The 16,248-nt window shown below is 33.6% G+C and overlaps 1 protein-coding gene across 2 annotated transcripts in view; it reads right to left on the reverse strand.

The window, feature by feature from the left end:
* Positions 1–16,248, reverse strand: part of Lim1 (LIM homeobox 1) — a 47,919-nt gene that overhangs the window by 9,348 nt on the left and 22,323 nt on the right. For both annotated transcript variants that reach the window (XM_089709140.1, XM_089709139.1), the window contains exons 4-5: positions 9,950–10,107; positions 9,087–9,305 (exon numbers count right to left, since the gene is read on the reverse strand). In XM_089709140.1, the coding sequence (XP_089565266.1) occupies positions 9,087–9,305; positions 9,950–10,107 (377 nt within the window). The remainder of the gene's footprint in view (positions 1–9,086; positions 9,306–9,949; positions 10,108–16,248) is intronic.

Genomic DNA, 16,248 nt, shown 5'->3' on the forward strand with positions numbered 1-16,248 from the left:
TAGTTAATTAGACGTTCCCGCTCGAGTGTTGTGCGTTATTCTTGTATCTCATCTGTTTTCATAAAAATAATTACTTTTACTCAAATAGCAACTAAAAAACGCAATTATAAAACGATGTGTCAACATTTATAAATAAACTGAAAATTGGGAACATTGAAGTTATTTCAAGACAAGATAAATTTTAGAAAGTGATGAATTGAGTAAGGAGCTGTAAAAATGTTATGACGACACCTAAAAATTTCAAGTAGTAAATTATAAACTATACATATTCAATTTATTGACCATTTAATGTTCGAATGTAAAAATTCCTTTTATATTGATAAGAGTAGGCTCTAATCATGATTTTTACTTTTGATATTCTTAGTTTGTCACAGTTTAGTTGGTACTTAGATATATTTTTTTCAAAAAATTGCCTTAATTTTAAGTTTATTATTATTCAGTAGGAAGTTCGTAAGGAATGTTTTACTTTTTTTTTCATTTTGGAATACCTATTATTATATAAAACAACCATAATTCATGATCCATTTAAAACTCTAACAAGCTTTTCTTAACCCTGATAACGGCATTACGCAACTCTCAGCCAATCAAAAAGCAGGATTCATAAATCGAATTCTTATCAGTAACACGCTGATAACACGCGACACAACTATTGGTCACGGTTTTCAATATGGCTGTCGTTTGTTTGAATTTATTTTACTGCAGGTTTTATTCACTTTTTAATGGTTTAAGATATGTTATCAGAATACCTTTGTTTTAACGTACATAATATACTTTGTAAATGTAAATTAAACTACCTTCAACCGTTGCTAGGTAAATACTTCTTAAAACAGTACGTACCTAAATGATAAATAAAATAAGAATAAACTTATAATTTCATGTACCACTATCATATATCACTGTTTTGAAAAATACATAAAAATAGTAGCAATAGGTACATTATACATACACTCATCAATGTTTCGTTTAAAAAATGGCTCCATAACGACATATTGGCAAATCATGTGCACATTTTGTACTTACAACATTCAGAACTTATTCCTACATGTATCATTTAGTACCTATATCTGTAAATAGTCTAGAGTCATCCCTTACGGAAGGGCAATGTAGGAAACGTTCAAGTTGAGTAGACGTGGCCTCGCATATCGACCGTGACCGCTGTTTAGTGATGGAATTTACGATAATTTAGTTTCCTATTAAATGCCTAGATTTATATTATGAATTTGCATGTCTTTTAAGTAGGTATATAATATATAGTATACACTATACACATTACACAAATAGGTATGTATTTAGTAGTAGAGTCACAATGTTCATTTGTAATTCTTAACTTTTGGACGCTTTCGCACATGTCTGCAGTTTTAACGATGAAGTCAATACTAGCTATAGGTACCTATAAGCTAGCTAGGTACTGCTTTTTTAAGGATGATCTTTCGATCGTTCCTTGGTAAAGAAGATTTTTTTTAAATAATGAATTTAAAAAGAAATATACCAACAACAAAAAAAACAAAGTCTTAATGAAAATTTATGAACACAAATAAATATTCAAAGCACAAACAAAACTATTAAGCTTTCACCTTTGCCCTTGTACATTTGACCGTAAAAATTTACCGAAACTGATGTTATTTCTCCAAATACCCATAAAAAGAGAAAAATAGGCACGTCTCGAAACCATAAACCAACTTCGGCTGTACACAATGGTGAAAAACCACAAAAATCAATAATCGACAATAAAACGGTCCATCGATATCGATATAGTCACGTCACTAGCGGCGTGAAGCGTGAACTCTGTTACGTGCCTATCTCTGCAGCTGCGAAACGATAAAACTCTTGAAATCGGTCAACGAACCATTTTTTTTCTAAATAAAACAAATAGCTTATGACAGAAATCATCAGCAATTAAGTTTACTTTTTCTCATTTTTCGAGGTTTTTAGGCAACATCGCAAAATCTAAAAACTATTGCAAAATTAAGACTTGTCACGCATTCTACCTTCCAAATTTTGCAGACGTTTTTATAGCATGCTAGTGACCTGAAAGTGATCATCTCCGCTCATAACGTCCTAGAAAACCAGTCGTATTTCAATATGCTCCTGATCTTTGATGAAGATTACCTATGTATTCTCAAATACATTAAAAAAGTAAGTAAACACGACCAATACACAATAGGTGTTTAACATTACCAGTAAACCGTAAAGTATTTCTTTTTAAACTTTATTAAATTCCATATCAATTTCTTTACAATCGGTTCCGCGACTGATCCGTGAAAATGCAAAGAATTTCCGAGGCGGTGACAAAATCTGGTTTGCATTCACTGTAAAGTAACGTCGCAATTATTGGTGCTATGAAATATATACGAATTTAGCTGCAGGTTACAATATATTGACACTTATACAAGTTGTCCAGATACCGATAATTAATTTACTATAACGCGGGCCACTGTAATCGATGGCATAATAAATCAATGTAGCAAGATGTGGGCAGGCATGATGGATGCCAGCTCGCGTCGTGTTTGCGTACTTATATATAGCTACTGTGATAATGACTTCTTGTTTTACGATAGCATTATGTATTTAGAGGTGATTTTAATTCCCACAGTAATTACTGATGCATCTCTGACATGTCATGTTAGTAATGCGCTTCCTTGATACGTAGATCTGGAAATATGCTAATTGTGTTTGACGAATTGCAGTGTCATGAATTGGTATATAATCGATAAGGAATTAATTATTTATAATCATTTAACATTGATGTCATTCTTGAACAATGGTGTGAATTTGTTACCATCAGTGACCAGACATTACATTTTATTTGTTGTGTACCTATTATATAAATTCTAATTTTAATTTTTTAAAAGCTCATAAAATATTTACAAAATATGTTAATTCTTTGTTAATTTATTTAATCATAATGATAATTTTTTAACATAAATAAATCGAATAAACAATACAGTACAACAAAACAACGACCATAAACAATTTTCAGTCCGCAAAATCATAAATTTCATAATTCGAACGACAGATGAAATTTACAGGGAACGGCGACGCTGACGAATGGTGAGCCTAGGGCGATCGAACATTAAGGTCTACAATATTAATGTAGCACATTCTCACCCACGGCAATAAAATAAATGATGTCATTTTTTTGTGTCCACGCGGGGAGCCTTTTGTCCCGTTCGCCGCTTCGGATCCAGCTTTGTCCGCTCCGCTGTACCTACCCGCGGGACGCCCTTAGACAAAAGCTAGGCGCCGCACTTGAATTTTTTGCAATACACGAGTTTTGTATGACGCGGCTTTTCATCATAATTAATAATTTATTGCTTTCGTCAAGCCTTTGTGGCACCGCACCTGCGCAGACAACGCAAGGTGCTTCTGTCTTGTGCTTAATAAATCATAACGCATTTTTGCATCTTCTACCGTGATTCTTCAGTTTGCGTAAAGTTTAACTTTGAAACTGATAGAAAATCTGTAATTATGTCGAAGATTACTCAACGTATTTCAATTTATTATCATTACAAGCATCAATAAATATTTATCTAGTTAGGTATCATAATCATTTTTAAATAATGGTTGTCATAAATTACTAAGTTTACGCTTACCTATGAATTATAGAGTTAAGGCATAATTAAACATTTCCAAAGCCTTTGATTATAGTTAAGTTATTACGTCATAAACGAACCGCTCTGAAATTGTAAGCTCAATTCGTGTCAAGTGTCAAACACGGCGAGCGTACAATACTCGCATAAACGTCGCATTTTGATGCAAATCCGGCACTCACAATACATCGGACGATTTTACGAGAGCTGCCAATATGGGCGCTGTAAAACATCTATTTTACTGTTCATTCGCGTATCCCGTTGTTTTAACCATAACGATTAAAATTACAAATTTATTATCATAACACGGCGCTTTTAGAAGTGTGGTATCGACGGGACGGTAAGCGTCCGTCCGGCGGCCGATAATCGTTATCGACAACATTTCACGTACGATGACATCGCATCGCCTGTAACGACCATCAAAAAATAATCGCGCTTAAACGGTTTTTATAAGGTGCTCCGATGTTTTTGGTTGTAAGTGTACATATCTTATGGTTTTTATGTGACGTTATGTTGAAATAAATGACATTTTTCGGAGTGAGTTGCCCGTCCAGATTTTACTACACATCACAAATGTGTTTCTTAATCTACGTTTTATAGAGATTTAACGTGTATTACGCCATGTTTATCCAAACAGCTATAAAAAATAATTTCTTATATCCCATTTAGATATAAATTCATAAGTTTAGCTTGCTGGGAAGAAAATATACGTAACGCTATATTTACAGTATACATACTACTACTTATTTAAGAATAGATAGGTACCTATATAAACTTCTATTTTAATAATTGTCCCATGCTTATAATGAAGACTTAATTATCAATACTCAATGTTTACTATCTTTTATTTTATAAACGCTCTACCGCAATTAAACCTTCGAACGACAAAATAATCAAGAAAACACAAAATAAAGCAAGAATATGAAACAATTTGTCGTAAACGCTAAGCGATCGAACACTTTGACCAGCAAGGTATATGGTCAAAGGCTCTGCCGGTTTATCTCGTAACTTGTGAAAGTTATAGTATTCGGGCCAACTCAAAGCCGCCGACGGACATTAAAAGAAGAGATATGGTTGAGCGACCGACCTCAACTCATTCAGTAATATTGTTGATCTTGACGTTTCCTTACATCGAACCTTGATTGACTGACCCTCCGTAAAGTGAAATAAAATATATGTAAATCGGTTAAAAATCAAAACTTTCAGTTTATTTAAGTGATGTTCAAGATGGAGGAGATAACATTTCTTCAAGCCATAACTACGACATTAAAACAATTATTATTATATAGCATAAAAATAAAACCACAGAAAGGACTTTAATAAAGAAAATTCAGTATACAATAAAATATATATTATGTCTCATACTCATTAAACATAAAGAATCCTTATGTTGTAACGGTAAAATAAGCACCAAGCAATCCTCCATCTTGACCACAGACAACTAATAGCCATGGCCCATAAACAAGAGCACACATTAAGGTAGCCACACACGACATTAATCAGTCCGCGTCATGTCAGTGACATAATAACATGTTCGCGACTACACCGAGTACCGACAAACGTTTTTATCTACTGCTATCAATCAAACGTCGACACTGGCTTCCGTGTGAGAAATAGCTTTCTCTTCATACGCATTTTACACGAAAAACGAACAATAAAATCTCCAAATTAAATTAATTACCCAAAACCCGCAAATGACATATAATTACTACAACTCAAAACTACCATTAGAGTTCAAGTAATCGTGACGGAATATTGTTTAGCGACTAATTAATAATGATTAATGATCACACTCGGAATTGTGAATGCTATTTCTAGACCGACGGTGAATACGCTTTGAGTAATAAGTTAATTTGTAACTTGTACTTCGATGACAATGCCTGGCGCTGTTATAAATACCTACCTATTTGTGAATAAATTTTACCAAAAACAAGCATCTTTTACAATCGATTTTAAAGATGAAATAGATTTTAGTATGTCGTTTGTGTTATTTTATTCATGAAGCAAAAATGTTCGCATATTAAAACGCTAATATTTACAAAATGCTCATACATAACGGGAAATCATATTCAAAAAGCAATAAACGTGTAATTAACATGTTGAACTGTCATCACTACAATATTTTGGCGCGAAACAAATGACAAATGAAACATTGACATGAGGTGTGAAAACTTAATTCAATGGCGCTAGCATAAAAGTTTGTACACTTTAAACTTACTCACTGGTTATTAAACACTTTATTTGCATAAAAATTAAGTAAATAAATCTTCACTTTCAAATTACCAATGAAAAATTAACCGAGAGGACGTACTTTGTAGATAGCAATTACATTTTGTTTTCTCTATTCGATAAAATTACCGTATAATGTAAGGGTACATTAAAACGCAGAAAACCTTCTATATTATATGGAATGTTAACCGCATCATGTGTCAAAATAAAATATGAGTCAATAAGGGCGCGACACACGATGACAGGCCCGTCACGCTGAAGAAATTACGATGTATGAACTTATTAAAATATCCTACGACTATTTTTCTCGTTTTGCGGTCGACTGACATCATGTTGCAGTGGAATGACGATGGGTAACACGCTTGTCTGTTTATTTTTAGTCTCCCAAATTATAGTTTTTCATTAGGTTCCTGTCACTTTTTGTGATGAATGTACATATTATTAAGATGCATCCGAAAATTCAGTTTTAGAATGTGTAGATAATAAAAATACACCGAATCTCTGCACCAAAAAACAAGCAAAATAATTTAGCTATAATCTTCTAAATGGGTTTATGGTACTCACGAATAAATTCTCTACAATTTAACTATTTTTCCAATATCGTAAAAAGTGCAGTCATTATTAGAAGTGGTTTTATTTTAAAAAGTAACAACTTAATAAACGGCGCAATCAAGTTAACTTCGAACGAAAGGTCTCCCAATTAGTATTAGCATATAAATTAACAGTCGTATAGCTTACAAAGTGATCATCGGCATCTTCAAAGGTTTATTGGTTCACACGGACCGGTGTTAACTAGTTAAATCCGGAATATTTGAACAAAAACGCCCAATACCGTTATGTCTACGCCACATGTGGTACAAACATTTGACACGCGCGATCTGCCTCCTGACGGATGGCGACAAAAAATTCTTGTTTATGAACCCACTTAACATACTTGACATTGTTGTTAAACGAATATTGTTATACATCACAGTTGCTTGTACAAATATTTGCGCTCGGTCCGCCTACAATGCATAATGATCAATACTTTTTATGATAGCTCTTGGTCTATAGACTATAATGTGCTTGTAGCTCAACGCTTGTATTTTATAACCATTTCTACTAAATTCAGATTTTAAGAAAAAATTAAATAATGGACGATGACCTTGTCGATTCTTTTAAATGCATAAGCAAATAAAGCATCTTTTTTACATAAAGTCAAATTCTTCGAAAATATTCTAATTATTTTGTATATTTACATGTTTTTGTTCATTTTACACAAGTCAGTAAAGCTAAAGAAGTTTTTCACCCGACAAAAAGCCACAAAGAGGAAACAGTGCAAAAAGCGTGACGGACAGACGAACGACTCCAGCCGACATCTGTCGTGAGGCGGTGTGGAGAATTGCGCAGATCCATGTGTTAGATTGGATTAGAATTTTTCAGAAACTGATCAGTCACCGTGTTACAATTTAACGGTCCATATTACTGAAACGACGCCGATTTTCTGTCATAATCGCTAAAACAGCCGTGGAATACGAACATAAATCCAAAAATTGCTGATGGCAACATTCTTTATAGTCTGTGCTTTGTTAATAAGGATATTTGTCACGTCAGAGCTGTTTCTGAACGGATGTGCGCGAAATTCAATTTACGAACATTGGAACGTTGCTGTCATGATTGAGTATCGGCCATTTGTGATGGGATACCGAACGTAGGATTTCAAATTAATGAGTTATGTTTTGTCTAAACTATTTTGCAATACAAGCTGTTCGAATATATGGTCCGGGAGCCAGCAGCAGATTTTATGACCAAGTTCCTCTCAAGCGGTAATTAGTAAAATGCATCAAAGTATAGTATTATGAAGCCTCGTGAACGTCAGCTGGAGCTCGGTTGGGGGGAAGAGCGGTTGTAGCCTCCCGTATCAGCTGACGGTTTTTCCACCAAGATACAGCCATCTGACATATATATTTATCCACAGTTACATAATATAAGCTATCATCAGGTAAATTTTTGTTTGAGAGGAAATAACGGAAAATAAATTTTTCTTTAAATTTAACTTTCATGTTCGAGACACCAGCTGACGTATAATACACCATGTTGTTACAAGCTGACTATTTTTTTCGTTGAGATATTGGGTTAGCTACAATTTGACAAATTTTTAGCTGAGAGGAAATGAATGAATGAATGTATTTTTTTTCCTATGTGCGTGGGAGGCTACAACCGCTCACCCCCCCAACCGAGCGCCAGCTGACGTTCACGAGGCTTTATAATACTATACTCTCATGCGTCTGACGAATTATCTCTTGAGAGGAAATAGTTAACCAAATTTGCACCTGGCTCCCTAACTTCTATTGTTATATTTGAATGTTCGATTTACAATAGAAAGGATGCAATGAAATAGGTATTTTTGAATAAATATCTGAGGAATTTGAAAGAAATAGCTAAACAGAAAGAAAGAAATAAATTATGTATTTATGTAACGTACTAATATTACCTACAAAAAACCTCCAATATTTGTGTCTCAAGACCACTCTATCGATATTAACAAAAAACTTTCAGTCAATTCTCATTGTCAAATATTCACGGTAACGATTCGGAGTAAAAGTGAAATTCGTTAAATGTTGGCCAACGGCGTTGTCGTTGTCGTTATACGCCGTTATTGTGACGTGGAAATACAATTATAACGAATAATAGATCACGAAGAGAGAAGGTTTTTTTTGGACGTAACGAAAAATTTCGAAATTGTGTAACAGCGTGTACGAAACGTTATTAAGGTGATCTTTGTATTGTTGGAACTTGGAAGGTGTAACTTGTAAAAACGATTAAACATTGAGTTTAGAAAACAAGGATTCTGGGTCAATATTATCATGAATAATGAAAACTTATAATCCGTAACGAGTTTTTAGCTATTTAGTCTGTAAATACCTAAAAAAAACTGTAATATATTTACAATTTCGGTCTACGTTCTGCAGAAGTCAACCTAAGATTATATGATACACATCTTTGAAATACATAATGAAGGATGATTCAATATGAAAGTTTTTTTTTTATCAACAAAAACCCAATCGTAAAATCTTGCAACTAGGTACAACATGTGAATATGGTGATATCGAAAAAACACATGTGTGTTAAAATGTGTCTTAATTATTAGAATTACAAACCTCTCCAAGACAGTATAGATACGATGAAACGTAGATAAATTGAAAATTGTATGGTATAAAACACAGTTCATTAAAACATACATATGAAACTGTAATGCTCAATGTATTTAGAACTATGATCACTAACCTGTATAACCCGCATCGGCAGTCCAGTCTCTTTCGCCAGCTGTTCTCGTATATGCCTCGTGGGTTTAGGTGTCTGTGAGAACGCAGACTTCAGTATTTCTAGCTGCTTCGCTTTTATCGTTGTTCGAGGACCTCGTCTCTTGGAGCCGCCATTCCCGTCATCTGGGGATTTGTTCTCCGCTTGTGAGTCCCGCGTCTCCGGGTCGCCGTCCAGGGAACCCTGGGAGTAGAGGAACAACTGTATGCGACTATGTGGTCAGCTCCCATGCATGTTATATGGGATTGTCATTTTACTGGTAAAGTTCTGAGGCAGTGTTGTAATAGAAGTTTATGAGTATGCAATGCTATCAGTAGGTATATTTTGGCTAAAGCTCCTATAAGTTGATTTTAAAGTTCAGTTTAGATAGACATTTGAAATAAAGATCAATAATTTGAAATATTTATTACAAATATTTTTTTAAATTTATAATTAAAGAGAATTCTTTTCAACGCTCTATATTGGCATATCGTGCTACATTAGTAGCAAAGAATAATCTAAGCAAAGGCAGAAATATGTTTAGTGAGTAGGCTCTACCACATTTCATATTTATGCAAACCTTTTCATAAGATATTCTAAATATATAATTAAGATATTCTAAATAATAATATAATATTTATGATAGAATAAATTAACAAGATAGTTAAGGTATTCCATCGTAAATATTAGATAGTTAAAATGATTTAGTGCAGGATAAATTAATCATTTCAATTTTTTAACAATATCTTTTCCACGCTTCTTATAACACTACATCGTAACTCCATCCTATCCATTGTCATAACCACCAACCATCCTCTTACCGAAACCTATTATGCAATAATACCAACCTGGTCTTCCGAATCCTCATGTGGCTTCGTGTCCCCATTATGCGAAAGGTCGGAATGTAACGCTGGATGCGTCGCATGAGCTGGACTACTTGAGTTGTTCGCTGTTCTTGATTCCTCCTCCTCTTCTTCATCAGACCCGGAGCCAAGAAGGGAGTCCGCTGGTGGCAACACAAACGGTAAATATTGGAAAGGTAAGTTCAATATTAGAAAAAAATAAGTAAAATAGATAATAATGTTTCTATACAAGTATGAAATAAGTAAAAATTAGAAAAAAGGAATTGAAATCTACGTGTTTAACACATTCAAAAATTTTAGTGTTTCTAGTTTTTATAGTAACCATATTTATTTTTACTTTAATAATGATAGGCAATAATTGATGCTTTAATTTGTGATCACAAAATTCTACTCTTATATCTTATATATATCTTAATATTACAACATTTAAGATATTTGACGCTTATGATCACACATTTTCATATTCGATAATTGAACAATTTGTAAGTATTAACATATAAATGCACCTATAGCGGTGATGGTTAAAATTGACTTATCAAAAAGCAATCGCTCGACCCTCTAACTCTATAAAAATGTAATTTGGAGACTCCCCTAGAGAAGCGGGAAGAGAATTAGCCACAAAAACAATTACTGAGACCCTTCTATGAAATGTTATGAAATGTCTTGCTATCTTAAATACGAAGCAATATACCGAGATGTTTGTTTGTATATTTAAGTTCAATATTTAGGTGTCATAGATCTTAATATTGTTTTTATAAGGATAAGAATGCAAAGAAGAATCCTTTCATTTAAACAATCGATGATGCTTTATCTTTTAATAATTCGGCATTATAATTTGTCTCCTAAATTATATGATTTCAGAAAACTGTTGTTAATTATCAAAGAAGACTGTTTTAGGCGTAGAAAACTTGCCTGAAACCAAATTTATCACCGAAACAGTTCGGAAATGCGTCTTGCATCTCTCTAAGTCTCTAGCTATCTTCATTCATCGTCTCATCTTAATGAAACAATAATTATCGTGTTAACTAATAACTGATAGGATACATATCAAACAGGTTTCCTAGTGTAGGTGTGTATATCTCAATCTCATTACATTTATAATTGCAAAATATTCCAAGCTTATAATAAATTTAAGCCGGAGGCAAAAATGTCTTGCGTACAAATATTTGAACATCTGGCGAAACTACACAATGCCGCTAACTATAACTAGTGCTATTAATTTAGGTATACATTTTTTTATAGCTTTTCTATAAATATTAATGTAGCAAGTTAATGGTTAATGTCGTATTTCGAAAAGGACGATAAAGTTATTATTTTTTAAACTGTAGATAGCCATTCTGTTGTTCTTCTTTTTTCTAGTGAACTTCTAATTAAGTCACTGCTTCTATCACAGTCTCACAAACTTTGGCTTTTGAGTTCAAAACTTTATTTGTTAAAGTTGTGAATAAAATTTTTACGTAATTTAGTTTAAAAAACCGTATTGTGTTATTTTTTACCTATATGTTATCATCGTTCAATTTTAAACTTATCTACATGCCTAAAAAAACTCTATATTTCACAAATAGGTACTTCAACGCGTAGTATCTATAGGTAGGTACTAAAACAACGTACTCACAAAAAAACTCAATCTAAAGTGCACTTAAGCTATATAAAACTTCAAATGAAACTCGGTAAATATTTGCTTGCGTTTACCAACATTATCTCTTCAAAGCACTTCTACGCGTACTAGCCAAGTGTTTACCGAACATATAAAACATGGGAGCTAAGGGCTCTCAGTGTCCGGACGTTTTGCGCTCAAGTATTTGCTATTGAACTGGGAACAATTGGAAATTAATCTACTATAGTCTTCACACGAATGTAGATTGATGCTTTTGAATATTAAAGTTTGAAAGAACTATTTTTATCAACAGGTTAGTTATAACAATGACAGCGAGCTTTTCGTAGAGCTTTTGTAAATGAAAATGTTATTGTTTAATTGGCTTCGTGATGTGGCCTTCTGTTTGTACTTAGATAGATAAAAAAATAATGCAAGTTAAAGTACAATAAGTAGGTTCTACTGTTTAAGATAATTACATATTTGGTACCTATACCTACATATTATTGTCTTTCCAACATTATTTCAAAATATTTTTGCAAATAAATTTATGGAAATTACTTTAACTTTCCAAAATGATTTAGTCTTAAAAATTGCATGATTAGATACACTTATAGAACGTTATTTAAAAGAAGTTAGAAGAGTCTCATAAGTTATGAGTCATAACAATATAGAATTCTGGCAGAATAAGCTGTAACTTATAAAAATGAACGTAAGTAGGTATAAGATTAGGTACTATTTTGACTGTTAGAAAAAACTTCACATATCACAAGAAAGTCCCGTTAATTCGTTTCCCTAACAATGACTTGCATTTTCCTAAGGAACCGCAAGTCAGACAGGGAAAAAAGTTACAAGATTAATAGAAGTCAAGTCCCTTAGCCAACTCATTGCTTCTATTATAAGTTTTTGGTGGTAAATTAGTTTGAGAAGTGTTGTATATAGGTACCTACTATTGTAGTAGATAGGTAATTACCTATAGATATCGGAAATCTGAATATAAGTACATATACCTACCTACGTCGTAATTTTGGTAATTTCCATTCTTAAAACTTACAGATAAATATAATTTCAGAAGCTAAACAACAAGAATTAGAAATATATCTTTTTTGTTTACAGTCATGAAATAACTGAAAAGTTTCGCCGTTTAAAATATGTTTTCTACACGACAATTATTAATATTATATGTTTTAAATCAGAATAATATAAATTTAAGTTGTTTAATATGCGCACCAACTACCTACCTACATTGAATTGAGAAGGGCGGTAAGGCAATCCTGAAAACAATTTATTTCGCCCCCAAATAAATGGTTCTTTGACCCTCTTCATTCTCAAATCGAATTTTGGCGGGAATACAGCTGACTATTGTCAATAATTTTATAAGATTTCCTCGTTTTTCGTATAAATTGTGAGTTAAATATTTACATACCTACAAGACTGAAAAGTTTGCTTGAGTTACCTACACATGTGTATGTATGAACTTTGAGAAATATTTAAAAGTAATTAGTAAGTAACAAGTAGCATTCAAAGATAACTTTAATGTGAATTTTTAATTTATGGGATAATGCATACAATAGCCACACAAGATAATGCATAACATGCCAACAATGCAACAACTCTATCGCCTTCATCTCTAAGTCGTTCAACAATTAGTAGCTATTAAGAATTCAATCAACATGATTCATGAATAATTTCCCCAAAAATTATAATGAACACTATCTTGAAATCTATAACAACCTATTAGCGGAGCGAAAGCTATAAAAATCACAGATTATTTCGTATTACAGGCATATTAAAGTTTGTTATAGCGTGTTTATGGGACCGACCGTTAATTCGAGACCACCATCTTAAATGTAAAATAAGAAACCGCGATAAGAATCTAAGAATATAAAAGATATGGGAATTCTTTGTGGTGCCGGTAGCCGGCATGTACTTATGTACGCCGCCCATATACGGGACGCGGTCCACGCACACTCGCGCACTGAGCCGGCACACATACACGAGCCCTATACACACACTCGGAATTGTGAAGTGTGATTGGTGAATGGTGGAGCGACGCCACGCCCACTTTTATCGACGTTGCGCCGTAAGCGTGCGTGCGAAACACCGCTATATGTACGTAAGATCGTCTATAGTCAGCTTTGAGGCCGAGGGCCGTTTTTAAAATGTCATTTCCATCCGACGTCTGTGGGAAAGCTCTTTGTTGTTTTTCAATGGTACTTTTTATTGTCGAAATCAAATTTCGCCGCTTCGAATTTTTCAATTTGCGCTCGGTTCACGTATATCAAAATTGTTGAGTATTTTTCTTGAATAACAAGGTGAACTAACTGAAGGTCTTGTTAGTGATGGCTCTTAGTAACGATCGTGTTATGTAGGACTGTTATCAATTATATTGTCTGTGATTGATACTATCTTCCCAAAAGGGTAGGTATATTCCAAGTTCTTTGTAGACGTGGGATAGTATCATATCATAATGATTAAAGTTTTGGTGCTCCTCCATAACTGAGTCAGACTTTAGTACAACTACGTTAGCGTTTAACTACGTCTCTGGCTCTACACGTCTCTACATTAATAATCTAGATGGCTCGTAACGTTAATAACAGTCAAATCTAGTCGTGACCCTGACTTTCCCAGGTAGCAGGAGGGAGTACAATTGTGTTGAAGAATGACTCCACTCTTTCCACTCGTTTGATTCGCGGCGCCTACACCGCCGTGATGAGTTGCATTTTTTTCTGTTATACAACTTTTGAGTTGTTATAAACAGTCGTTATTGTGTACCAGTTTAGCCGTAAATACCCCTTGAGATTTCTTTTTTACTTGGTGATTTTAGGTAGAGACCAATAGATTAAATTTTAGGATAACAACCTTGAATAGATATTATATAATTATAGTAAGAAGCAAGTCCAACTACCTAATCAATATTTGACTAGGTACGTAAAATGTACATTATACACACAAGTTCAACATATGATCCAATCAATACAACTGTAATAAAATGATGAATCATTATAGTATCCTAGCTACAGGACTTTTTATGACGATAAACTTGAATTAAAATGAAGTTCATAAACATATGACGCGATATTATCCATTTACGAGCACAGAGCCTAAGATTATATAACTCTTGATTATTATCAATACATAAATCAACAATCATGTCGAACATAAAACAACAATGCGCTTAATTCAGCTATCCACGATGTTCATTAAAAGTCCAATGAACGAAAAAAAAGAATTCAATAATTTAAAAAATGATATACGACCTAAGGTCACATCACACGACCTGGGTGTCGTAAACCTTCGTCGGATAAACAAAGAAAAAAGTCTAACGGTAGAGCGGGCAGAGCAATATGTCAGCGTCCACAGACTATCCAACGCTGCGTACGCGTTAGAAAAATTGGTAGCTAATTCATCAAATGGCTGTGAAAAATTGGTGTTAAATTATTTTTTTATGCGCCGCAGCGAATTCTATGACCTCGTAACGAGCTTGAACCTATCTGTTTGGTTAACGTTTTAAATTGCTACAAAAAGTTTCTATTATTGCAAGGAGCTGAGATTAATGGTAGTGGCTTACTGAAGTGGAAGATTTGGTTACAATTGATAAGCATTAGATGCAATTGAGAAATTTGAATAACGGCAAATGACTTGTAGAAGGAATAAAAATGTATTTCAATCTAGTCTAAGCACGGATTATTACGAATAATTACTTACAGATCGCTAAAGCTTTTACTACACAGAAATTATATTTCTATTTGAATTGTATAATGTACGGCGTTTTATGGACTGTCTTGCATTCTATTCTCGGTTTAGTTGCATAATGCTAGTTGCAATGATCTTTTAAATAGCCTTTACCTATCAGCGAAGAACACAAAAATAAATCAGAAAGAATATACACAAACTTCAGCCCTAATGGTGGTCTATCTCTAGCTCATATTGAAACTGCACATTGTACACACTAAGTTATTATTTAGTGATGAAAACTAGAATTTATGTCACTTCATCTATCAATCACTGAGACTGTACGAACACTTCACAACTCATTACCTATCATAAAGCAAAGGTTTTTACATCTGCACAATAAATTACTGTATTGCATAACGGAGTCACGAATAAATATAGATTGCAGCTGGTCCAAACATTATGCTCATCTTTTTAAACAAGTTTATATACGCTCGGCACATTAAGAACTGACATGTCTAATAGTTGTATGGATTTTCATTTCCCTTAAGGCTTAAGGCTTCCTATAAGAAAGTAGCATAGATAGCAGTAGATTCTAAAATGGTGACGCTTAGAGAAATTACGATTGAGCGTTCATCTCTCGACCCTTTTTCTTGAGCACTAGGAAAGCCTAACCGAGTAATCAAGCAACTGGTCATTTTTAAAAATGACTTCAATTGTAACCTAAAATTACACTACGATATTATCCCCGACTGTATTACTGTAACTATAATGCTTATAGCGAGGTATGGGAGTGGGCGAGCCGTGACCACAAATCGTGATCTCCTGAGATTGCGACGTGCGTGTGCAGTGGCTTTATTTTATTTGATTTACCCGTACAACAGTTTCGTGATATATATATTGTTGACTGAAATGAGCAGACAATAATTATTGCTGTGGTAATAATGAGTAAAGCTTAACCAATAGGATGTATAGTTGGATAAGAGTCCAACTCAACATACCTACATCAATAAGC

The sequence above is a fragment of the Colias philodice genome, chromosome 21 (genome assembly GCF_061535455.1).
Source record: "Colias philodice isolate Cphi_HAF_F1 chromosome 21, ilColPhil1 Martin Lab GWU primary, whole genome shotgun sequence".
Lineage (NCBI taxonomy): Eukaryota > Metazoa > Arthropoda > Insecta > Lepidoptera > Pieridae > Colias > Colias philodice.